Here is a 26,859-nt window from a genome sequence, read left to right on the forward strand (position 1 = left end):
CCAGAATTCAGGACGACATTTTTAACAAGTAGACAAAATTATTGTCTCAAACTGCCACACCTGTAAAGAGCCCCAGAGCATCGTTAACTTCTAAGAAGGAAACCCCTGAAAGTTTGATGAAGACACTTTTTGTAACTGAATGAACATTTTCCAGACATTCTCACATTAAGAGCATTGACACTAGTGTTTGGACTTCTATTCTTCTCGTTCTAATTTTGATGTTTAACTTGCTCCCCGGTTAGCCCTAATTCTAACCTAAAACAAACATGCAGTTCACAAAATCCCATCAACATTTGGGACTTGTGAACTTTCTGGAGCTTGCATTGTTGCTGGTAGCTGTATGTTAGGTTATAAGAGGGTTGGTTCTTAAATTCAGGGTCACGGACAAAGCATATTAACACTTTCATATTTCATTTTTCCTCTTGTGCCCATTTTCTTTGATCGTTCATCATGTTCGGAGTCAGTAGATTATCTGGTAGCAGACTTAGAAGTACATTCCAGTCGTTGTTGTCCCCAGCATTGTTTCCTCCAATTTTCCCCCTGGAGGATCTTGAGACAGTCTCAGGTCAGACAAGATTTGAAATCCCTCCAGTGAGGGTCAACCCCAGCGACTCTTCTCAGCTTGTTATGTTTGGGAAACCTTTGATTCAGTTTTATTTATATTGCTCTAGTTTCAAAGTGCTTTATATTATGGAAGTAAAGACCCTACATTGTTAGCAAAAGAACCATAACAATCAGACGATCTCCTGTGAGCAAGGACATAGTGGTGGGGAGGAATAACCCCCATTAAACTGGAAAAGACCTCTGGCAGAACCAGAATTGGGCAACCATCTGCTGCGACTGATCTGGAGCCTGAAGAGAAAGATAAGGGAGAAAACAGGAGCACAGAGAGGCCACAAACACAAACGCTTTGCAAGAAAAAATGGAAAGGCCCCATAACTAACGCATGGTTCAGACCTGTCCATAACTAAACAATCCATAATTAAGGGACGACCCAGCCTTTATTGGAAGCTTTGCCTAAAAGGAAAGTTTTTACTTTATAAAGTAATTGACCAGGAGGGTTCCTGATCAGATGCCTGAAACATCTCAACAATTCTTTCTCTCACCCATTCTAGCCATCTTCTCTCATTAAAGCTCCGCCTTCTGACTAAGCAGTCTTTTCACCCAAATGGTTTTGTGGGTGCACGTCCACAAAAGTCTGTCTGTTAATCTGTCTATTTTACTTTAGAAATAAATTAGTTTTTGAAAATATGAAAATATGAAATATCAGTTACTCTTTACATCCTCCAACTGCTAACTATCACATGTTTTGAGTTTATGTAGAAGTATACTTATTTTCATCGTTCATACATGTAGTGGCCGATAGTTTTATCCAAATTATGCAGTTTTGATGACCTTGTATATGCAACCACTTGGGAATAGTGGTAAGGAAGAACTCCCTTTTAACAGGAATAAAACCTCTAGCAGAGCCAAGTTATCCGCCACGATTGGTGGCAGGTGAGGAAGACAAAGACACCCTGTGGAAGATGAATAAGATGAATAATAACTAATAATTAAATGCAGAGAAGTGTGTAAACACATAAAGCAGTGAGTGAAAAAAGGTGAAGACGACGTGTGTAATGTACAGCACATCTTTTTATATGAGTCCCATCACCTATGATTTAAACACATCTTCAGCTAAAACCATGATAACAGCGGTTAGGTCAAAATTATATACCGCATAATGTCACCGTTCCCTTTCTACACATTTTGAGTTACTCAGCATCAAGTGCAACATGAAATTTCGACCCCATGTGATACGACCCAGAGTATCCCGGTTATATTTTCTGCTGGCTCATAAAATCCTTGAAAAAGCAGGTTTTTAAGCAAATAAGAAAAGAAAGATGGAGAAAAACAAAACAGAAAACCAGACAAAAACCAGACGACATTTGGCAAGACAGGTAAATAATCTGCTTTAAGTCAAGTTCATCATAGCACTGTGAGATGATCAGAACTTATTGACTGTGTTTTCCCATCCAGACTTGTGATAAACTCTGCTGAGAGAAGCACAGAAAAGATTGTTAATCTTGAGAATTTCACTCATGGTTAAATAAAGCAGCAAAGATCTCAGGTTATGTAGTGGTTGGCACTACCTATGTGTTCTACGAGGGAGCTGTACTCTGGCATTTCTTTCAGTTCCTGTTGAATTAACAGAGTTGGTCCTGGCTTAAGTCTAGCCAGTGTTCATATCACCATCCTTGTACCGTAGACCTATTATGCCTTGCTCTTGCAGTCCTACTCTGTGTAGGACAACCTTCAGCTGTTCTGAGCAGTGTTTAAATTAGACCATGAATAACTTTCATGTAACTGTCATGTCTGAACAAGAACATATTTGACTTAACATATTTTATGTCATTTTATGAGTTCCAAAACAGTCTAAAGACAAATAAGAGATATTGTTTTCACAAATATCATGCTGAATGTAGATACTTTTGGCTCAGGGCGATCATGAGTGTGGTACATGGATCGTTTTCACAGGTAGGGTCAGATATTATTGCACATGACTGTAGAAAAATATGTTGTGTTTCTCCTGGACATTTTGACCTCACTCCCACTGCTGTGTTTTATTTTCTTGGTAAGTTGATTTAAAATATGCTGTACTTAAGTAAATCCTTAATTTTTTCTTGGACTAAGGAATTCTTCTTGTATATTTTAAGGTTTTAACAACTGCCAAGTTTCTACATTTCTTCAAGCTTTCCAAGTTTTTGCAGATCGCATTTTGATATTGCATAGTATGAGTGCTGCAAGAAGTACAGTATTAAATGTCTGTGGGCTGAGTACTTGGTACTGCAAAAGGCTGAAGGCAGAAGATGAAATGAAAAGTGGTACAATGTAAACGTAACTACAAAATCAAAGTTAGCACCAGGTCTTTGTGCAGCCCAGAGAGATCTAAGTGGACGCTCTGCATGTGCTCACCGTGTTGCCCTGGATGATGTGGTGCGGGCTGAAACAGCGGATACAGTAAAGTCTTGAAGGTCTTGAATAACTTGGTATTTATGTATTTTAGCACAATGTTTTAAACTCTCATGTCAGCAGTGATTTGCTGTTGCACTTGGGCGGTTCCTGTTTTTTCAACCTATTCAACAAATTTTATAGCATTCTACAGCACTGTTGGCTCCTGTCAGCATGACTACGCACCAGCTCCATTTTCTAGCTCCATCTTAATTTCCTCAACCCTTGGCCAAGGTGTGGCCACTTCTTTCATAATCTCATTCTTTTGGTTACTATAAAGTTCACTAGGCCCTTGAATAACAAAGTCTGCATAAGAAGAGAGCAGTGGTTTTTAAAAGTCAAAATACTGCCAACCAGGAGAGTGCAGCATGCTGGAGGGTTCAGTTTTTGCACTCTGCTTGTCTGTGGTTTCAGTTTGTTTTCATTTGCTCTTTGCTATGATTTAGGCTTAAAAGTACTTGGTGAGGTTTATGTCAGGTTCTGGGTTTAGGCAATGCCAAATAACAACACTATCTCTGTGCTGATTATGGTGATCGCAGTGAGACTGATTGTACTCTTTATAATTTCATTACCCAGAAAGTAGTCTGTCCACATCTATTTGAATTTAATTAACAGATTATCATTCTTGGTCTTTGTCTTCTCTTCCTTTTCTTTCTACCTTGTGTTCAGAGCATTCTTCGTCCTCTGCCTTTAGTCTATATAGTTTTTATATTTTACAGGGTTCACCATGATACCAGTGCAGTCCGAATGGTTGGTTTTACCATATGTTTAGAAACAAGCGATGAGCAATCACATGAGTCAAATGATCCACCCGATCATAATACATACCTTATTAATGTATCCTGTTTGTAAAGCTTTTAACTAGAAGTAATACTAATACATGAAGGCTAAATAACAAGTGCTAACATGTTTAATTTGATTGACATTTTCACCGTGAATGACAGCATCAATGTAATCAGATTTCCTTCTAATAACTGGAACGAATCCATAATTAGGTCATAACACCCTGTTTTCCCTCTGTGTTTTTGATCCCTGTAGCTAAATACTACTCCAAACAGACCAATCCAAAGTGCATCTCCTCATCCTGTTCCTCCTCAGAAGTGGAGCCCAACTCCTCTTCCTCCTCGTCCTCCATCCTTCCTGTCAGCCAGATGATTGACAAGGTGAAAGGTTACTGTTCCACACACTCTGACAACTTCTGCAAGAACATCATCATGCCTGACACCTGCACCCACTGCACCAGGTTTTAGATTGCCCTCAGCACTTCTGCTGCCCCCCCCATTAGAATATGTTCTAGACCTGCTCACATTGTTCTAGAAACTTCTTAACATCCTGTTCACAGCTTCACTGAAAGGCTTCTGTTAAAGGTTCATACATGAAGCGCAGCACTGGAACATGAGTCATTATTCTGTACATGCCGCTGAACATTATTGAACCTTTTGTGTTCTGGAAGTACGTCTAACATTTCTGGATTTCAGCATTCAACTGTTCAGTCTGTTGGATATCTTCCTAATGTTCCCGAACTTTGTGAGAGCAAAATTTGATGTTTTGAAACGTATCCAAGTATTCTAAAGTTGTGTGACAGCCTCATTCCAAGAGAAAGGTTATAGCAAGTACCGGCTGACTGAGAATTACAGAACATGATTATAAACTCAATGAAGCCTGAGTCAGTACCCTGAGACTTTTGCACGTTCCAGAAATCTCCAACATTCGACAGTCCCTGTGTTTCGAAAACTCTCAGAGCCTCAACGGTTTGAGAAGCTTTGAATTGTAGAGCTCATACAAGCAGTGCAGAGCTCTAAAAGCCTTAGTCAGAGAGTGTGTTTTTTAATTCTTCTGATATTCATTGAGATAGCCCCCTAACACTGTACAAGCCCAACACCCACACAAACTGTTTAGAAGCGTTCTGATTCTGTCTCAGCCTCAGAGATGTCCCTGAAAACTTTGTTAAATCGTGTGTCATCATGTGAATTGTTTGTTTTGCTGTAGGAGCACATAGTTTTTTGTACAATTAATTCAACAATCTGCAAAAATTATTGATATGTGTTTTCATTTATGTTAAATTTACAAGGAGCAGGCCGGTTTGTCAGACTGTACTCTAATTTGATTGGATATTTTTCCTCAGTACAGAGTATGCAATAACGTGATTAAATTCCTTTGTACAAAAGTCCCAAAAGGCTTTTCAAGAAATATGCTTTTTTATGAAATATGCTTAAACGGCAGCCTGTGAACTCATCAGAATTAAGTCAGTCAACAAAATTATTCTGATTAAGAATGATAAGAGAAGCTACAGGGTGGTCAGTGACGCTGATGTGATTCTACTGTATCATATCAAATTACCAAAATTGGCCGACTTGGCTGCCAGAATGTAAGATGAAACTAGGAGCAAGGGGGAGTGATCAGAGGGGTGAGGAAAGACAAAAAATGAAAAAAAGGATGTTATCGAAGAAAAAACTAGACTCTTAGGTTTGGCATCTTTTTAATACTGTGATGTTTATTAAAACTGTCCATTTGTGCACGTGTGTGTGGAGCCATACCCTCTGTAAATATAGATCTATGTATTCTATGTGCCTTATTTTTATTGTGAAAATCTGTCTGGATGGTTGATGTTATTCATGCCTTTGTAAGGTCCTCAAAGGGTCACTGCAACTGTACATACTTTATGCTTTATATACATGCTTTAAGTTGTGATGACCAAAGGGGCAGAAATAGGATGGACACACACAAAAAGAGAATTGAACAGAATATAATCTCCACCGGGAAAGGCCGATTGATCAAGGTGTTTTCAAATATTCATTTAACATATTTACATTTATTAAAAATATTATTATCATGAACAAAACTTGGTATGTCTATTGATGGAATGCTTGAGTTTATCAACACATATTTTGATTTTCAGACTCCATTTTTGAAAATGTTGTGCTCATATATAATTACTGTAATATTTCCCACATGTTTGGTGGTTTATTGGATAAAAGATGTTGAAGCTTTCTTGTGCATGTCAGCCAGAGTTTAGCAATCATAGTGGTAAATTCTTTACTGTTCACATTTGGAGGTTTGTTTTCTTACTCTTGTTCTAATATCTGCTCTTATTCAGAATTTTGTAATAGTTTTTTTTTTTAAGGTAATACAACTGCTAGAATGACAATATTATAGCCTAAAGGACTTATGGATAAGTTTACCCAGATCCCAGCAAAAATGCTAAGTCTGCCGATGTTGTGGTTTAGACAATACAACTCAGCATCAGTGTGTCTTTTCATATCAGATATTTAAATTACTACAAGTATTTTGCAGACCTCCTTTTAGAAGGAACATATTTTTAAGAGAAACCTGATGACAGCCAAGTCTGTAGATTACCCAGCGGTCCTGGAAGTGCAAGAGAAATTCCATCCTAGTCCTTTCATGTGGTGGCAAATATCTAAAGCAGAGGAGATTTAAATATATCAGCATGAAAAACGAGAGGGAACAGGAGCAGTGACAGAGGATATTTTTGTTCTCGTAATTCAGCTGAACTGATCCATGAATTTAATCATCAGTATCATTTTTTCTTTTTAAGAGAATCAACCGAGTTAGCAAAATAATCTACACTTATTTCTCAAAATGTAAAAAAGTCAATATCAGTTTCATATTAATGTTGTTTCATCACCTTCTACACAGGTAAAGCAGCATTTTTACATATGGTTTAATTTGTAAAGCCATGAAAGTCAGCACTTCCTGCCCTTCCTTAGACTTTAAATCCTGATAAGAATTCCTTTGTATAATAAAGAGATATAAAAAGAAACTCCATGGCACACATGCAGCCACCATGCAGTGATCAAGTGTGATATTCATTGTTTGACTGTGTTTGTATCATGGACAACATCGTCAGTCTAGGTATGCCACACTGCATTGAAATTTTTAACTGGCTGCAGTTTATGTTAAATGTTGAAAATGTAATTCCTCATTGCTGTTAGACCAAAACTGCGCTTTCAAATCCGCTGGATAAACTCACTTTCATTTTTAATTACTACCAAATTAAAAATAACTAATTCCCATGTTTTAAGGCCCCTGAGACCTAAACCATCACAGGTGGTCATCCTAACCCTGTTCCTTTATTCCGATTTTCTGGAAGCAGTGTAAATAGCTTTTGATATCAGTTGGAATCATTATTGTCTGGGAAGACAATTTAAGAAGAACAGAAATAAAATATTCAGATTGGCGACTGGGTTGTGGCTGATGAGAGGGTTAACGACTTGCACATAAAATGTTATCCAGTTTGCCACCAAACAATCAAACGTAATCTTTTTTCTTTATTTTATCAATCAAATTTAATAGAAACATACACTCTGCACATTAGACGTGTTAAATATATATATAAAGTAGTAACATTGTATCAGTATTTAAAGCTGTAAGAGGCTCAGTTAGTAGTTAATTTGTAATGTAATTTGAAAAGTTCACTGTTACATTTAGAAAAATATAACTTGTGTGTGAGAGACATCGTAGTAGTAGACCTTTCTTTGCCCGGCAGCACTTTAACTCCCATTTACACAATTAGCACTGGAGCATTCTTGGTGTTGCATTAATAAAAGACAATCAGTCAAACAGTTTTATGATGGTCATTTGTCACCACCATAAAATTTCATGAATTCTGTCAAAGTGGGGAAAAAGCACCATTCTGTTCCAATAGAAGCCTTTTTTTTTTAAAAAAACAAATATGTGTGCTATTCTGTTCCATTGCTTTGAGCATCTTTTGAGCAGTGTTTATTGTGTTGTATGCTATTTATTTTGTAAATGTCTTCCTGTGTCCGGTTAACCACAAATTAAACTTACTGGGAGGGAAAACCATAGAGGATGAACATGGGGACCTATCTGAGGTCTTTTTTGGTATTCAGACTCATTGGACCTCCACTCATCAGCTGTTGGCTAACTGGACTTCCACTGCCTACATGGAGCCAACAGCATTCAACACTGCAGAATGTATTGTAGTAGTCACATATTGTACCCCTTAACCCCTGTTTCTTTTTTCTTTTGCCCAGAGTGGCAGAAGAATGCACTCTTCAGCACTCAGAAATTCCCTTGAGACTGTGAAAGAAGAGCCGAGGCCTTTTTGGCAGCTCCGTGCAGGGGCATAGCTCAGTTATCCTGTCAGTCACTGGACTGGCTTCAGAAATGCCTTAAAATGTTCATATCAAGCACGACTGGCCAAAGAGGACAACACACACACACACACACACACACACACACACACACACGTCAGGTTTTCAAATCTGTGGGGACATCTAATTAACGTAATGCTTTCCTTAGCCCCTTACCCTAACCATAACCCAATTGAAACCCTGGCACTAAAACCACATTTTAAGTCTCAAAAATGCCTTCAAACTTGTGGGGTCCAGGATTTTGGTCCCCACAAGTATAGTAAACTTCCCATTTTTGGTCTCCACAAAGATGTGAATATATGCTCACACACACACACACACACACACACACACAAACACACCTGGTATTCCAGGTGTGTGGATTACCAGGTGTGCACACAAACTGAATTTTCCTGACTGGGAACAAGGCTGAATGTTTGTGTGGTAACAAAATGAAAAAGTACACACAGAGTGTAAGGAGACTGTTCAATCCAGACAGGCTGAAAACAAAAATCATGTGACAAAATCAAATGAACCCAAACTCTGCCCAACGCCAAGAAAAGGCCAATAAAGAGCCTTAAAGTTAAACTCACTCGCACTGCTTGGCTGAAGAGGCCAGAATTCATTTTATGTTTCTAATCAAGCAGAAATTAATTATTTTAATGAACTGCCGATGACCACCTTAACTTTTTGAAGCCGTTTGTAGACGAGTTCTTTAATCTGTCTGCTCTTGTGCAGAATTCTTGTTCCCTAACGGCTCTCTGGCAGCTCAGCATGCAGTAGCATTATAGTCACTGTTCAGTCAGATATCCAAACTCAGTAAACGTTACGAGTCCCGTTTCGTTTCCTCACAGGTTAACCCACATCTCTATTTTCCTCTAACATGACGTGTGTACAGTTGCATTTAATGTAAATACTTCATGTCACCTGCACTATGTTTAGTTGACGGATATTGTATCACATGCAGATGTTTCACAGAGGATTGTAACTCATCTTGGCTTTTGCTGTGTTTTAGCGTTTGTACTATTTTTTCTATGATTCTGTGAACGCTTGTCCTCCCTTCACGGCTGCGTTATTGCCTGGTTTTTCTGTGAGGTTATTTTGTGAAAGCACGCTTTAGTTTCAGCATTAAAGGGAATAAAGGTTTGACATGATCACAGAGCCGGAGTCAAACTTTTGTGTTGCTTCTTTATTGTTTTTTGTGACATATGACTTTGAGTGTGATCGATTTCAGTTAAGAACACAGAGGAAGTTCCCTGCTATAGTATAGTGAAAATATTTCTATCAAGCCAAATCATGAATTGTTGTTTCTTTCATAATCAAAGCTTCACATCGATTTTTTACACGAGGTGCACGAACACATTGAACTGTAAATTAACTGTCCTTTTAAATTGATTGTCCTGACAAAGAGCAATGGAAGACTAGGATATTTATACAAAGAGGGCTGATTAGAGCTTCATGAACATAATCAATACAGGTGACGACCACAAAGCAGGAAGTAAAATACAAAACATAAATGAGAGGACTAACAAAGAGATCAGAAGTCAACAAGATGTCAGGCTAGGGCTTAAAAAGGGAACTAAAACATTAACAGAGTGAGGAAGATGGGGAAACATCGAGGGACAGAGAAACACACTAGAAGTAAAATAGAAACTGGAGGAAAAAAGACCCAATATTCAAAACTAGCACAGGAACAGCAAACAGCATGACAAACAGAGATAAAATCTCTATATCAGGGAAAAGATCTGTCTCCAAGGGTTTCATGTTTCATGGCTCAAAACCTGATTTAAAAAAAAAGAAAGAAACTGAAACAACAGAGTTTGGAGAGGAAACCAGAAATGGCACAACTGTGTTTCCTTAGCAGTCTGGACCTGAATGATCCTCTAATGATGTAACATCAGTGTAATTAAACCAAAGATGGTGAAAATAAAGAAGGAAAGAGGCTCTGCTGCAACAGCGCAAGTGGGAAATGTCGTGTGATTTAAAAAGAGAAGGAAGCAAAAAAAGAGGACAAACACTACCCGATCCACCGATGGCATGGATTACCAAGTGATGGCATCCCGCAAAGATTAAAGGACATCAGTTTTACATTCACCCTAAAAATCACTTTCAGTGCCATCATTTGTGCAGAAACAAGGTCTGAGGCAGAAGAAAGAAACTCAAGTAAGAAAACATCTGGAAGTCCCTCAGAGTTGCTGCTGTGCCCTAGAAACGAGCCAACCGAGGCAGTTCGGGCTTCTAATAAGGATGCCTCCTGGGTGCCCCCTGGAACCCACGGGAGATTTGTTAGGCCGCCTTGGAGTTGTTAACTCACCTCATCCGAGCACATCTTGAGATCTCCTGCGACGATCGGGAAGATGCTGCTGGGAAGCGCGTTTGAAGTAGCTCGCTTAGTACGGTGCCACCATGACCAGACTTGGATGAGAAAGTGGATGGACAGACAGGTGTTTATATTTCAGTACACGAGGCCCGTGGGTTTTACCATCCACTTCTACTTCTACTCAGCCTTATACAATTTTTATACAATTTTAAGGTGCAAAAATTGAACATATATAATGAATGCTGTCCATATTTTTTGAAAAATGGTCCATCAACCTACTTTCAGGTCTTTTTTTGTATTGTTCAGCAGGAATAACTAAAAGACTATGAAAAGATAAGAGTCTGAAATTTTCTCTGGCCTTTCATGCCATCAAACTGAAGGATTTGTAATTTGGCACAGATACACCAGAAAATGTCCAAGTATTGGCTGGTTAAGTTATGAAAAAAGGTCACACACTAGTAAAGTCTCAAATTTTATTGAATTAATTTAAAAAATGTCTGAGGACTGTTCCACATCACTGAAGCATGCTATAAGGTTACCTGGTAGATATCTGAGTTCATCATCTTAGCCACAAGTCAAATGGGAGAAAACACAAGACGTCCTAGGTCATTTCTCATAGTGTGCATGGAGATGAGGCGGTTAACACATTCTTACACAAACAGTCTAAACGGTGTTCACTCAGAATTCACTGGTTTCGCTCTCTTGACTCCTGAAATTGATTTTAATGCCACAGCGTCTGGATAAAGTATGTGGTTTGGAAGCTGCTCTGAGTAGATGTTTTTCTGAGGTTAGAGAAGTTCCTGCTGCTGCACGGTGGAGGAGATATCCTGAGGTCCTGCACTGGCGCACAGCCCTGTAAGGGAAAAAAGACCAACTCAAGTGCACATTAGTTCAGTGGCCACACTTTACTCTGAAATCTAATCTGAAATCTGAAATGTATAGAATTTAGAGGTGAAACTGACCATATGGAGACAGAAAGTAAGTAAATATGAAGTATATAGTGTACGTGCTCTTATCTTTGTGGATCTGGCAGCTGTAGCGATTATATTTTCAGTCTGCCTGGCTGATCTGGATGTTCTGATAGACTGAGCTTCATGATTTGCAGCTACAAGGTATGAGCATGCATATTTCTATAAACCGTATATATAGTGGTAGATCTAAACAAATAAGGACCATACGGTATGTAATATAACAAACATACAGTACTGCGCTATGATCAGGGCTGCACTTTTTCTCCAAGCAGCAGCTCACTGAATCACTTTCCTTTATGATAAAGCATATAGTTAGGGCTGGATCAAGTGACCCTGAATCCTCCCTTAGTTATGCTGCAATAGGTGTAGGCTGCTGGGGGATTCCCATGATGCACTGGGCGTTTCTTTCCACTCACTATGTGTTAATAGACCTCTCTGCACTGAATCATACTTGTTATTAATCTCTGGCTCTCTTCCACAGCATGTCTTTTATCCTGTCTTCCTTTTCTCACGACAACCCTCGTCACCCCTCCCTGAGCCTGGTTCTGCCAGAGGTTTCTTCCTGTTAAAAGGGAGTTTTTCTTTCCCACTGTCACCAAATTGCTTGCTCATCTGGGATCGTATGATTGTTGGGTTTTTCTCTGTATTTATTATTGTAGGGCCTACCTTACAATATAAAGCACATTGAGGTGACTGTTGTTGTGATTTGGAGCTGTATAAATAAAACTGAATTGAACTTAATTGAACTGAAGGCCGAATAGTCAGTTTTGTTGCCCAAGTGGACATGAATACCATTTAGAAATGCATCATAACTTATATATGAGCGTTTATGTAGCCCTGCACCGTATTGAAAAATGTCTGTGTTGGAATAATGACCATGAAGAAAGGGAAGCTGCATGCTTTGTATTCCATACAGAGCAGCTTTCCAGGATTCACAGTTAAAAATAAGCTTTTTTTAATGACACGCTGGGCTTTGTGCAGTGCCTCAGTGCATAGCCGAGGCGATCAGGTGTGTGAAGGTGTTCAGAGCAGTTTGAGCAGCAGTTTGGCTCACAGACTGACTTACACTGACTGCTCCTTACTTTTGCACTGAATAAAATAAATGTATTAGACCGTCTGTTATGAAAACAGGAAAACACAAATATTTTCGAAATCTGTTGTGAACTTCAAAAGTAAAAGTAACCGTTTTGAGCCGGTAAACTGGACTTCTCTGAAAAGCAATGAAGCATAACATTCATCCACCAAGAATCATTTCTGTTCAGGAATTCAAATAAATGAAGGAACTTACTGGATAAATATTCATATCAAGCATTTATTTTTCTTTAATTTACAAATATTATTATTATTTCTTTTTTAGCTGATAAGATGCATTATGAGGAGACTAGAACAGTCCTTTTACTGTGATTATGCATGGCAGCTGCTTTAGTGTAAAAATAAGGTCCATAAACAAAGGAAGGCTTTTTTTTTTTTTGCTAAACCAGCCTCTCTGTCTCTGTGTATTTATTTCATTCAGCCTGACAGACCTGACTGCCGCATTGTTGCAGGGGTTACATCAGACTGCGGTCTGGCAACACAACCGCTCTGAATTTCCCTCATTTATCATCTCATCAAAACAGAGAAAATGAACAGAAACCAATTAATGTGACTGAATAACCCTTCATACCACTACACTGCTCCTGAAAGTTTGCTCATACACGCGTGAAGACCAAACTAATGAAAGCCAAAGAGGCAGATAGAAGACACGGCTGGAAGGCTGAGCACAGCCGCAACATGAAAACCTCTGACAAACGAAGTGAAATGATCTGCTGGGAACTCTGTGGTCCTGGCTCACCAGGAAATCACCAGAACACCACCAGAGGCCTGCGCTGTGAAACAAGCTGAACACAGCCCAATATCTCCTTATCGTGTGTTATGTGAGTGATAAGGGACCGAGCCAAAACCTGCTTTAAATTCCAGGCCTCAGGTGAACAGGTATAACTTGCACAAACTAACCAGACAGTCCCGTTAAACAGGGTGCTGATGCGTCGACAGTAAACACAAGCAGGTAATCTGTAGGATTACAGAAACCTCAGAGAACTTTAGCAAGAGAAAGATCACCAACAGAGCTAACACCTGATGTTTAAAAAGTGAGGCAGCGTAGTTTTATGATTTATCCTGTAGTTTTTTCATCTTCCATTCAGTTATGAAATATGCAGGATTTGGAGGAGAGGGCAGATGTTTTAGGGAGCTTTAGTTGTACTTTGACTGATCACATTCAAGCAGATCTTCACTGGTTTACTCAACAAGTAAACAGTTTATTTGCAAAAATTAAATGTCAGAAACATCTGCAATGCTCTAATTTCAGGTTAGCTTTTAAAATGTAAAATCTATGGCTGTAAATGATGATGAATGGAAGGCCCTCAGAGGGCATGTCAGCATTCAAACTTTTTTTGAGAAAAAAATTTTTTTGGGCACCTTGTGGGATCTTTACTGGTTTCAAGTGTCATTTCTGGTGAAATAAACACGATGATCTCTGTAATCCATGTGATATACCTCAATCTTAGTCGTAATGAGACGCAGAAGCAGTTCAGGATTTGCAGCCCTTGGCAGTTTTCTGGATCAGAATTCACGACTTACTTTTTTCGTTTGGAGGTGAATTTCCCAGAGAAGCAGAGTGCGATGCATCGCTGTTTACTGCCCGTCTCTTGACTGCTCTCCCTCCGCTCCTCTAGTTTCAACATCTCCTTTGACATTTCCTTTTCCTGCTCGTGAAGTGATGAGCGCTCATGATAAATATCTGGAATATGAACATACACCCTGTTTTCCTGTTGCACTGTGAAACGTGAACAGACCATGAATATTAATCAAATTCTTTTTCACTTTGCCAAGAGAAAAGGAGAATTTCCCTTCAGCCAGACTCAGCAGCAAATGTAAATCTTCAGTGCCTTGCTCAAGGACATGTGGGCAGGCTATTAGTAAAGGAAAAAAAAGAACAGTTAGCCTCAAATAAATCTTAAATATAGCAAATGGTGCTGATGGTGAACTCAGTTCACTTTTGTTTGCATTAAAAAACTGATTCTCTGTTTTTATAAACATGAAGCAATAATTTTGTGCAAAATGCAACGGAAATATATAAAATTAACTGTTTTTATCAAGGAAAATATAGTTGGTATATACAGAATTTACAACAGTCAAGTCCATTTTATTTGTTTTTCCTGAATCATGTGTGAAAAATCATGTCTGATTTTAACAATCATGATGTGCAGTATTTGTTTACAAGCAGATATTTCTCGAGTTTTTTTCAATGTTTTAATGAAAGCATTACATGATGTGGATGATGGAATCCAAATATACAGTTACACTTTCCTATTAAACATTCTGGTCACTCTGAACTTCTGATACAAATTTATTGATGCATTTTTTTTAAATATTTACAAGCCATCATGAGGACGTGTGCAGAAATGAATGCATCACATTTCACCTGTTTTTCTTATTTCATGCTCATTTGCTGTTTTGTTAGTTTGAGTTTGGTTTATGAAAAATTGCATTCGGATTATAATGTGCCTCATTGTGATTTACATTGTATGCAACAGTGAAAATGAACGGTGAAACTAAAACATGCTTATCTTAAATGACACCTTCAGAATGACACCGTCCTCTCGAATGAGTCATTATGAAATCATAACTGTGGATTTATGTTTTATAAATCACAATATACAAAATCAATATGTGCCACTGTTAGTTATAAAACAATATACATCCTTAAACTTTACTTATAACAACAAGTATTTACTGTTAGTATTCTCAGTTCAACACAGGCTTCCAGTGATTTGGAAATTGTAATTTTTCTTCTTTCTTTTTTTTTTTTACATTTTACGATGTCCAAACTCTTTTAAGAAATTGGGCTGTGATTAGTTTTTTCCTGTCTTAATCCACTTTTCAGCTTCCATATAACATTTGAAACGGATAAATGAAGACTATTTCATTTTGACATGCACGCCTAACTTCTCTAGGGGTTCAGCAGATGAACCTTATGCATATATATGTTTTAGAAATGGGGCCAGATTACATACAGTCTGTAATAAATCCCAGGCTCCCCTGAAGCTCGAACACAATAAATCACATGCTGTTTCTTTTCCCTTCCCCATGTTTCTTCTTTACTGCATTCCCTTTCAATCACCTTTCTTCTTATCTCTCCAATCCTTTCCTCTCATCTCCTTTTCTTGTTTCATTAGTTTCATTGAAAATAAAAGTGAGCTGCTGATAAAAAACAGGCTGGGTCGGTCATCAGCCGTTCAGTACGACAGACCTACATTTGATTTTCTGCTTTGAAATAAGAGCTTGAAACAGTAAACCAAGGTTTCTTCTCACTTCCCATAAAACATGGATGAGGGGAAGGAGGAGGGATGAGGTCGGCCAAACATCAGACCTCGTAAACCCGTACGTACCATATATATAAAGTGTGGTCGGAAGGAAGGGGAGCTGGAGGGGGGCTGCAAGGTTACACTTAGAAGTCATTTAGGTAAACCGAGTCCATTCCTGAGCTCAACTGCTGTATGGATGTGGTAGGTCAGGCAACATTTGCATACCGCCTTTTTTTAACAAAAGCAAGGAAAGTGTCATTTATCCCCATAGCAACCTTTACAATAATTAACCCTTTGAAATGGTAAACAAGCCTCACTTTAAACTGAGCAACACAACAAAGTGCTCAACTTGGAGTTCCGTGTTTGGCATGAGGACGGTTCAGTATGTGCAGGTGTCAGGGATAAAGCTACCAAACATTTGGAGGTAATCTAACAGTGTTTACTTAATAGGTCTCTCCCAACAAAAAGGTAACACAATGGTGACTGAGCATGACTGAGGTGACTCATATTTATTAAGACTTTTGTGAACTGGATGTCTGTGAATGCTACTAGAATCAATACACGTTCCTGCTTATGCAAAGCCAACATTTCCTACAGCTGCTATTTCAAATAAACAATATTTAGCTAGCGAAATACACCAGATGACTGGTTGCCTACTGTTTGTTAGTGCTATGGTAACACTATGCTAAGTGTACTGTGTTAATCATCAAAACTCTGTTTACGGAACAAGACATGGTTCGTTGATGACGGGATGCAGCGGGCACTGTGAGCAGTTAGATGACAACCTGCACACCTGCATTGTCTCGGAGACTCCCTCTGTGAGTGTAATTTATGGTCCTGCAAACGTGGCCATCTGTGTAGTGCAAGGAAGGGTGTCAAAGATAAGGCCTGGGGGACAGAATTGGCCCGGCGAAGACTTAATAAATGGATGTGGATGACCCATGTGTCAACGCGAAGGGAGGAACAGCAGAGTTCACCAGGAAAAGGAGACTTCTTCTCTCTCTCCTCGGCCGGCTGAGGACCAGCAGCAGCACAAATAAGAGTTGCATCTGTCTGCCTCCAGCCGACAACAAACTGCTTTCACACTCAGGCATAAAACAAGCATAATGCTGCTTCCAGCTTTTGGCAGAGCCGTGCAGTCTGCAGCGTGAAATCAGATCACTTAGCTGATAGAAGGAGATAAAAACATTTGCTGTTACCGCCAGTCACAGCGCTCGGAGAAGGTTTTGTGAGGTTTGTGCAGGAGGCTTGCCACTTTGATGCCAAGCACGTTCAGGTAGAGTCCTGTTATAGGTAAAGTACAATAGCATGTTGTCAGGCCAACATCCTGCCCCATCTCGTCACTACTCTAATCTTTGACTATATAACAGTAATTAGTTATTTAATGCTAATAGTGTGGAGGTAAGCATCAACGACACAGAGCTCTCAGTTCTCACTCCTTCTTTATTTGTCTCCAACATAAACTGTGCATATCGCGCCACAAAACACAGGAACACACTTCCTATACACTGGGTGTGAGTGGAGCCCTCTAGTGGTCCACCACACATGCCCCCCCCGAACACCCAGCAGAACTAGTCCAGGACCCGGGGCTTAAGCAACCGGCCGGAACGGCTGAACCGGGGGGGTGGGGAACTGACAGAGGGCAACCCAGCCCGGGAGCGAGGCTGGCACTGGCGGTCAGAAAAAGCTGCAGACGACTTGGACTCCGTTGATTTTGGGTCGCTCCTGGGGGAAAAAACAGAATCCATCAGCCCGGTGGCAGGTGGGCGGCCGCGGTGAGGGGCCTGGGCCAGGACCACCTGATCCTCCTGCATAACATGTGCAGGCTTAAGTCTGTCAACAGAGACAACCTCCTGCCGACCGCCAAAGTCCAAAATGAAATGTTTGTCGCCTGGTTTAAGAACCCTGTATGGCCCGTCATATGGTGGACACAGCGGAGTCCTATGGGCATCATGCCTGACGAAACCGAAACGAGCAGAGTCCAACGAACTCGGAACAAAAGTGTCAGGCAGGCAGTGGTGCACAGGACCAGGAACAGGAAATGAGTCTCTTGGGGGGCGAAAAGGCAACAAAGAGGTATCGAAACATGGGGGAGGGCTCTCAGGTAAGAATTCCCCGGGGACCCGGAGAGGCTGGCCGAGGACCATTTCAGCCGGGGAAACCCCAAGGTCTTCTTTAACCGCGCTACGCAATCCCAGCAAAACCCACGGAAGACGGTCGACCCAGTCGCCACTTGTTAAGGAAGCCCGGAGCGCGGCCTTAAGTGACCGGTGAAACCGTTCGCACATCCCATTAGCTTGCGGGTGGTATGCTGTGGTGCGGTGGACCTTGACCCCCAGGCCGTCAGCCATAGCAGACCAAAGCTCAGAAACAAACTGGGGGCCCCTGTCCGAGGTAATGTCAGCAGGGGGACCGAAACGTGAAACCCACGTTGACAAAAATGCCCTGGCCACCGTCACCGCTGCCGTGGACGCCAGGGGCACCGCCTCCGGCCACCTGGTCGTGCGGCCCACCACAGTCAAAAGGTGCGTGAAACCCTGTGACTGCGGCAAGGGACCAACCAGGTCCACGTGAACGTGATCGAAACGCCTACCCGGGACACGGAAAGGTTCAAGGGGTGCCTGTGTGTGCCGGTGGATTTTCGAGCGTTGGCATGGGATACAAACCGCCGCCCATTCTTTCACCGCCTTGCGAATGCCCGGCCAAACAAACCTGGCGCTGACCAGCTTGACCGAGGCCCGGACGCCGGGATGAGAGAGGGCATGCACCGAGTCAAAAACACGACGACGCCACGAAAGGGGAACCACCGGGCGGGGGCGGCCGGTGGAAACGTCGCAAAGAAGGTGCGGACCGCCGTCCCACACCGGGGTGTCCTCCAGCACGAGGCCCGTTTTTGTTGACCGAAGGGCAAGGACATCCGGGTCAGCACGTTGCTCGGCGGCCATGGCAGCGTAGTCGACGCCGACATACACCGGAGAAACCAACACACGTGAGAGACAGTCAGCGACGTGATTGGACTTACCAGCCACATGCTGAATGTCTGTGGTAAACTCTGAAACGGCCGCCAACTGGCGCTGCTGGCGTGCGCTCCATGGGTCAGAGACCTTGGACATCGCAAACGTCAAAGGTTTGTGGTCAACGTACGCAGTAAAGTTGCGACCCTCGAGGAAAAAACGAAAATGTCGTGTCGCGAGGTGCAGGGCCAGCAACTCCCTGTCAAAAACACTGTACTTGCGTTCAGCATCCCGGAGCGTACGACTGAAAAAGGCGAGCGGTTGCCAGAGACCTGAAACCCGCTGTTCCAACACCCCACCCACTGCCACGTCGGACGCGTCGGTGGTCAACGCGATCTCTGCCGACGGAAGCGGGTGGGCCAGCAGGGCGGCGTCAGCCAGCGCAGACTTGGCTGCGGAAAACGCATGGACGCGTTCCGGCAGCCAGTCAACCGGATCTTTGGCCGTTTTACCTTTTAAGGCAGCATAGAGCGGCTGTAGCAGGTGGGCAACTCTGGGGAGAAAGCGGTTGTAAAAATTTATCATCCCCAAGAACTCCTGCAACGCTTTAACCGACGTGGGACGCGGAAAAGCCGAAACGGCCTGGACTCTGTCGGGCAACGGAACCACACCTTCAGCGGAAATGCGGTGCCCGAGGAAATCCAGAACAGGCAACCCAAACTGGCACTTGGAAGGGTTGATGATCAGGCCGTGCGCTGCCAAACGCTGGAAAACCTGGCGCAGATGGGACTCGTGCTGGCTCGCTGAGCAGCTGGCCACCAATATATCGTCCAGATAAACAAAAACGAACGGCAGCCCACGCAAAACGGAGTCCATCAGCCGCTGAAAGGTCTGGGCGGCACCTTTCAGGCCAAACGGCATGCGCAAAAACTCGAACAAGCCGAAGGGGGTAATGACAGTGGTTTTAGGAACGTCTTCGGCGCGCACGGGAACTTGGTGATACCCCCGCACCAAGTCAATTTTAGAAAAAATCGACGTTCCGGCGAGATTGGCAGAAAAATCCTGAATGTGGGGGATGGGGTAACGGTCATTCTCCGTGGCATTATTTAAACGGCGGAAATCTCCGCATGGCCGCCACCGACCGTCCGATTTGGGCACCATGTGAAGCGGAGAGGACATAGCGCCGAAGAAGCAGCTCCTTGAGGGCGGCGTATTTCCCTTGGGCGGGTGGGTCCCGGAGGAGCGTCATCGCGCGACGGGTGGCCAGCGGGTCGAGCGAGGCCACCACATGGTGATACTTCGTGTCGTCAGCCGAGATGCCGTGAAGGGCGAACTGAGCCTCCACGTGTACAAACCATGACGGGGGGTCATGGAGCCAAAAGTCCGGCAGTTTCAGCGCCACAGCGAACGTAGCTGCAACAGGAGGCGGAGGTCCGGCGGCCGCTGATGCATCCATAGCGGAGTCTGCGTTATCTGCGGCCCGTTGCATGCTCGAGTCAGGGGTCACCAATGTGGAGGTAAGCATCAACGACACAGAGCTCTCAGTTCTCACTCCTTCTTTATTTGTCTCCAACATAAACTGCGCATATCGCGCCACAAAACACAGGAACACACTTCCTATACACTGGGTGTGAGTGGAGCCCTCTAGTGGTCCACCACAATAGAAACTAAAACCACATAAACAATGTAATAAATAATGTTCAGTTTATCTGTTCAGATGTATCCTCATTATAAAGGTTTTGAAGTAAAGTATGAGAGTAGTAAAACATATCAACATACCTATAATATTTGACATGCAGTTACAAACATCTGTGGAGAGAACTGCAGTTCGATTTTTTTTTGTACATCAGACTTTTCTAACAAATTACTTCATCAGCAAACACACCTGCAGGCCATCAGGTAACAATTTTGTGGGTTATGAAAACCTTTGAACTCAGAGAGAACACTGCATAAACAACCTACCACACAAGATTATAGAGGACATTTAATTGAATTAATTGAGCTTTTTAAACTCATGAATCTTTGTTTTCTTCAAGTGTGCATTACAGTGAAAAGCTGGAGGACAAAATCAGTTTGTGGTTGCCATAAATTCACATTAAAACTAATAAAGGAAATGTAATTAGGATAGGTCAGTTGGCTCGCTCCGAGTAACGATTTACCAAGGCTGCCACTTTTATGACAGGTTCATCATTTTCTGTCTGTTCACATGAAGGCATCTGGTTTGATGCTTTCTTTTCTTTTGTCATAAAAAAACAAACAAATTGGAAGAAAACTGCATCATATTTCCTCTCCAGTGACGTGTTAAGTTCCCCGTGAGCTCTTGTTGAGGCTCACATTTACAGCTTTTCCAAATCATTACAAATTGAAAACCCATTTAAGTCAAGCACCAGTCATAATGAATTAAATCTCCACAGCGGTTGGTTTTCTGCTTTTCTGTTTATTTGCTCTGATATTGCATCTGAACATAACTTTTTCCAATGAAGAGCTGTCTTTTAGCAATGTTATGATCATTCATTTCCCCGAGCTCCAAACAGTTTCACTGCTAATGGGTCTAGAGCTTTTTGAAAAATACAAATAGGAACAAACTAATAAGAAACAGCTCTTGATGATTTCTTGGCATATGGAGCTTGTGGGACCTGAGGCTGCGTTCAAAAAACCCCTTTGCCACACTTGGCAGATCCTGATCCCACAACATGCTCGTTTCTTATATGAAGAATTAAAGTTGATTAAGGCTGATAGAGTAAAAACATGATTGCTGTAAAAACATGCATCTATAACCCAACAAAGAAATGTAAAAATTCACCTAGTTTAAAGCTTATAAATGCTCTTGTTTGCTTTGCAGCCTTTATACGTTTTTGCTGTTTGATGAGGTTTGGTTTCCAAAATAGTCATGATGTCAGATATTAGGTGAGTTCAAAGAAACTTGCAATGAACCCAGAGAGTGTGTTCTGGTGTCAAACAGCATCATTCAACAGAATGAAGGTAGAATGTGCAGAAGAAACAACAGTTACAGACGTCTCCCCTGTGCGACTTAAAGCCACGGCGAGCCGTCTCCATTGTTCTGTGAACAACCACATGTTGCGTTCCCCAAGTTCCTTTTGCCGGCTCATCTGCCAGAGCTCTGTTTTGATCTTTGAGGACCAAGCCTTTTCCGGAATTAATCACACAATGCCTCAATCCGTTACCAATCAGTGGTGGTCGCCTGCCAGAATTCTTATTAGAGTGTCTTGCTGAGCCTCAGTTTTTCAAAAAAAAATTCCCCGTCTGGCCTCACCCCAGTCATCTTTTGGAACAAATTTGATCTGCTGTGGTTCCACCTCATAGGGACTCAAATGGTCTGGTGCTAGCATCTTGGTGCCAAATAATACAGGACACCTTCAGAGGTCTGTTGGAGTTTAGGACTTTGTAGGTCAGAGCTGTGTAGTCGGAGGTTTGGGTAAAGAAAATTTCCTTTTCTGGTCCTACAGGTACAGTCTACACAAAGGTAAGTGCAGGAGAGAAGTATCTCAAATTTTTTATATGTACTTTTCAAATTAGGAATCACAATGTCCACATTCTGCAGTGGCTTCTGTTTTCTTTTGGCTTTTGCCTTTTATAAATTTCCATTTGGAGGAGGATGGAGAATGATCTCAAAATAAATAGTGACGCTGCAAAAACCTCAGTCTTTGCAAAATCAGAATCCACGATTAAAACTCTGATGTACCTTTAGATGTGGTGGGGTGCCACTGTTGGACCTAAAGGTGTAGTAGGATTCTTTATTTTGTGATGCAGAGACTCTGGCTCCTTTCAGAGGGCCTTGATATAGTTGGGGGCATTTTGGGAAGTTCGGAGGTGGTGTTGTGGGTTGTGGGTTTAGCTGGTTGGTTGGTATTCAGAGGGCAGGAGATGTGTAGGTGGAGTGGCTTCAGACCAGAAGCGTCTGCTTCCAGCCTCAGACTGTATGATGTGGTGTTTTCTCCAGCACAAATCCACCGGTTCACGGCTGTCACAGCAACAACAAAGTGAGAAAATGCTTCCTGAATCAAAGCAAACCGACTCAAGTGCTGAGGTGTAATTATACAAGCGCAGATGGAGCCGTCGACCTGGCCAGACGACCACAGACCCTTTTTTTAAACACTGTTGTACACATTTGTGTGCAAGTCTGCATACATCTGTGCTTTCAATTATTCAAACTGAGAGATGAACAGGTTGTTTTTCTCCACTGAAGCCCATCTGTTTGGGCCTCTAAGGAGGGGTCGATCATGCAGGCAGAACACCATTGAAGAAGAATTAGCAGTAATTTATCCTTCTAATACAGCTCACTGATCTTCACCGTGTGTTAAAGTCTTTACTGGTGAGGAAAAATGAGAGAATGTGAGGAAATGGTTATCAGACTGTGAGGGGAGAAAATGAGATCCACATGAAAAACATGCACAGACAACTGAGACAAATCGAACCAAATATCACATCGATAATGAAGTCTTTGAGAGTGTAAAACATCCTTCACTTATTTAACAGCAGTGCAGATGAATTTAAAATATGAGCTCATATTTAAATCATAACCCAAATTAACAGGCGACACAGTGTAGTGGTCGGTACTGTCCCCTCACAGGAAGAAGGTCTCGCTGTGCCTGTCAAGGACGTTAATTTTAGTCCTTCAGAGACTTTCAGCCCCATGTGCATCAGGTTAACTGGTGATTCAATAACTCTGAATTGGACACAAAAATGAAATGGAAACCAAAATTAAGCTGTTAATTTTAATAGACTTAGACCAAATCACCAAACACATCTCCGCATGCTCACTGACTGGCAAGACTGAGATCTGTATTTATAATAGTCAAAGATCATACTGACTCAGTTTTATTAACGCTGTTCTAACAACCATCAACCACACGATTGATCTGACTGAGTGTAAGGACAAATACTCGGGGACATTCAGAACATGTCTCCATCTGGGAGGTCTCTGATGCAGAAAAGTTCATTCAGATTCTGTTCAGCAGAACAAAAACACAAAAAGGCTTTCGAAAGCTGAAGAGAGCTTGTGGGCTTTCAGTCGATATAAGGGATTTTGTTTGGTGATCCTCAGGTGCAAAACACTTCAAAACACCAAAACCCAACATTTCATAAAACATGAGAATGAAAAAAAAAACACAAAAATCTCAAGACCGCTAATTTCCATCTCTACAAAGAGTGACCCACAGAGAGAGAACCGACACCAGAATGAAACAACGCAGACTGAAAGAAAGGATCTTCTAATGTTTCACAAACAGAGACAGCAGTCTCGGAAAAATGTAACATATTTTAATGTTCAAAGACGACTCCTTTAGTGAAATCTGTGACCCGTAAGCTATTACTTAAGATTACACTCAACTGTCACTTTGTTAGTTACACCTGGGTTTCATGGGTTTGACATCTTTTTGCCTCCAGAACTGAGAAATGTACCATGTCAACCAATCAAAAAACGATATGGCAACATGACATTTGTTGTTTAGGAAGAGGTGGAAGTTTTAGGAGTGACAGCGAGAGAAAAAGAGAGAAAGAGAGATAAAGACAGGGAGAAAAAGAGAGAGAGCGAGTTTTGAGATGTGAGAGATTTGTGACGTATAGCGTGTTTGGGGTGTGTAGTTAATGTGTTGTCTTGTGTAGTTAGTGTGTAGTGTTGTGGATAGTTTTGTGTTGTGTGTCAGAACAATGAGGTGACTGCTGTCTCCAGGTAGAGAACAGGAGTGATACACCTGCTGCTATCAGACCTGCAGGTATCAGGCTGTGATGTTCTCCTTTATAGTGGACAGAAATTATTTCTTTTGGAGTGGCACAAATAATTTGTGTGGCATCTTATTGAATGCAGAACAGCTGATGGTTATGTAAATAGTTTGAAGTGGTTATTTTAAAAAGGGTAAAAGGTAAATGGCTGCAAAAAACTTTGTTGTTTGCAAAACTTGTGCATATGATTTTAAAATCGACCATTCATATTTGCATTTAAAGTTATGAAATATGATTCATTAAACATGTTTGTGGTTGTTACAGTAAAAAAAATATAACTTTTTCTACTCTGATTTTAGATCAGTTGTGTTAATACAGTATGTCAAAATGAAAACATAACTGTAAATTCAGACACATGAGGTTGTGCTGAAAAGGATGATACCAAACAAGGCAAAGTAAATAGTTTGTGGTAAAAGGCTTGAACCCATTTGCCACAGCAGATGCCCCCAATTTTCGGTAAGTGAATGTGTTTAATTGTAGGCAGGGACATTACTGGATATTCTTGTGTAATTGCTACAGAATAATTTATGTTATACTTTGTTATTGCCACAGAAGAATATTGATTTTATTATTTTACATTTACAATTTTTTTTCCTGGGGACCCCATGACACACCATCGTAGGCTGTGGATGTCATGGTTGGCTGTGTGGCAGGCAGGCAGGAGGGGTGGACCCAAAATGCAGGACTCTTAGGAAACGAGGTTTCAACTGAAAATGCAGCTTTATTGCTGGAACAAAACTTCAACATAAAATAAAACTCACAAAAGCAAACAAAACTCTAAACTGAGATGCAGGAGGACTGGAAATCATGAACACACAGCAAGTTGAGGGTACAACGCGACACTGACACAGAGAAACACAGGGCTTAAATACACAGACGGCAGTAATCAAGGGATGAGAGACAGGAGGGGAACACACCTGGGAGAAATCACAGCTGACGAGACAGGGGAAACGTAATCTGAGCACACTCACATAAGACACAGACCTTCACAATAAAACAGGAAACTCAGACACAAGGAACCAGACAAGACGCTGAACTGAACAGACAGATTCACAAACAGACGGGGTGACACCATAGACAGACAGAGATACAGACGCAGACTCAGAGGCAGACCGAAGAGAACTCAAACAATAATAATCATCATAATAATAAACTAGAAAATGATAATAATAAACTTAAAGCGCTGGGTCACCGACCCAGGACCATGACAGTGGATCTCTTAAGATCTCGCTGTTGGTTTTGTAAGGCCATGCTACTCCTAAATTTCTATCTTGTTCAGAGAGAAGATATAAAACAAAGTTCTAAGCTAATCGACCTTAGTGTTCTCCTTTTTAAAAAATAAGAATCGATAAGAGAATCGATAAAGAATCTAATCGTTAAACAGAATCAAAAATGGAATCGTGAAAATCTTATCAATTCCCATCCCTATCTGACACACAACACAAAACTAGAAATCTAGCAATCTAAACAACATAGAGTCAGGAACACCAATGTGTAAGTATCACTTTGAAAAATCATCGTACCTGTGGATCCTTTGTGCCTGTCAGAGTGAAATTCAGCTAAAAGCTTTGCTCTGTGACTTTGGATTTTCAGCTGGAGCTGGATGCCAGTTTCAGCAGCGCAAGAACATTTTAATTCAATTTTATTTTATTTATAATATTTAATTGAAATAAAAAGTATGTGTGAAACACTGAGTTCATAATTCTGTTTCATTAAAGATCCAACCCTGTATCCTTCGCATGCCCTGCTTGTCTCTCAGGAATGTTGATCCGGTCTTTGACTGGTGGACAGTAAATATGGGGTGGATTTGTGGGCAGAATTAGGTGGTTTTTATACTAAAGCTGATCAGGACATTCTGTTCATGGGAGCTCATAAAATCTGCCTGTGTGTATTTTTTCTTTGTGTCCAGTTGAAGCAGACAGCATACTTTTATTGCTCCTGTATGTCCATCATTTTTTCCAAGATGAGTTTGATGTGCATTCTCATCATCGGGGAATTTCAAACAAAAATGTATTTGATGTATTTAAAGTAATGGAGAAAATAAATATACATGGAGAATACTAAATCCAAATTTTAGACACCTCAATGTTACATCAGATGTAAGCTGGCAAAAATGTGAAGCTGACTGAAAAAAGCTTTGTGCCAAACTTTGTTAAACATGTAATAAAATCTTATGTTTTATTTCACTTCATTCAGCGTGCTGCGTTCCAAAAGAACCTCCTCAGGAATAAAATCTGTTAGTTGTTCTACAATGAACAAGTGTGCATTATATACATAATAAAGGCCATAATAGGAACACTGGGATTCCAAAATCCATCATTTTTAATTTGTTTCAATTCAGCTTTATTTTTTACAGTGCGAAACCAGAACAACAGTCGCCTCAAGGTGCTTTATATTGTAAGGTAAAAGAAGAGAAAAAGAGAA

At 41.2% G+C, this 26,859-nt stretch overlaps 1 protein-coding gene across 4 annotated transcripts in view; it reads left to right on the plus strand.

Moving 5' to 3' along the window:
- Positions 1-9,278, plus strand: part of adgrg6 (adhesion G protein-coupled receptor G6) — a 101,666-nt gene extending 92,388 nt beyond the window's left edge. For 3 of the 4 annotated variants that reach the window (XM_084952340.1, XM_084952341.1, XM_084952343.1), the window contains one exon: positions 4,030-9,278. In XM_084952340.1, the coding sequence (XP_084808466.1) occupies positions 4,030-4,241 (212 nt within the window). In that variant the 3' untranslated portion in view covers positions 4,242-9,278. The remainder of the gene's footprint in view (positions 1-4,029) is intronic. The other variant, XM_084952342.1, reaches the window with a different exon arrangement.
- The last annotated feature ends 17,581 nt before the right edge of the window (positions 9,279-26,859 follow it).

Source organism: Perissodus microlepis, chromosome 15, assembly GCF_051167445.1.
Source record: "Perissodus microlepis isolate ML-2025 ecotype Zambia chromosome 15, ASM5116744v1, whole genome shotgun sequence".
In the NCBI taxonomy this organism is placed as follows: domain Eukaryota; kingdom Metazoa; phylum Chordata; class Actinopteri; order Cichliformes; family Cichlidae; genus Perissodus; species Perissodus microlepis.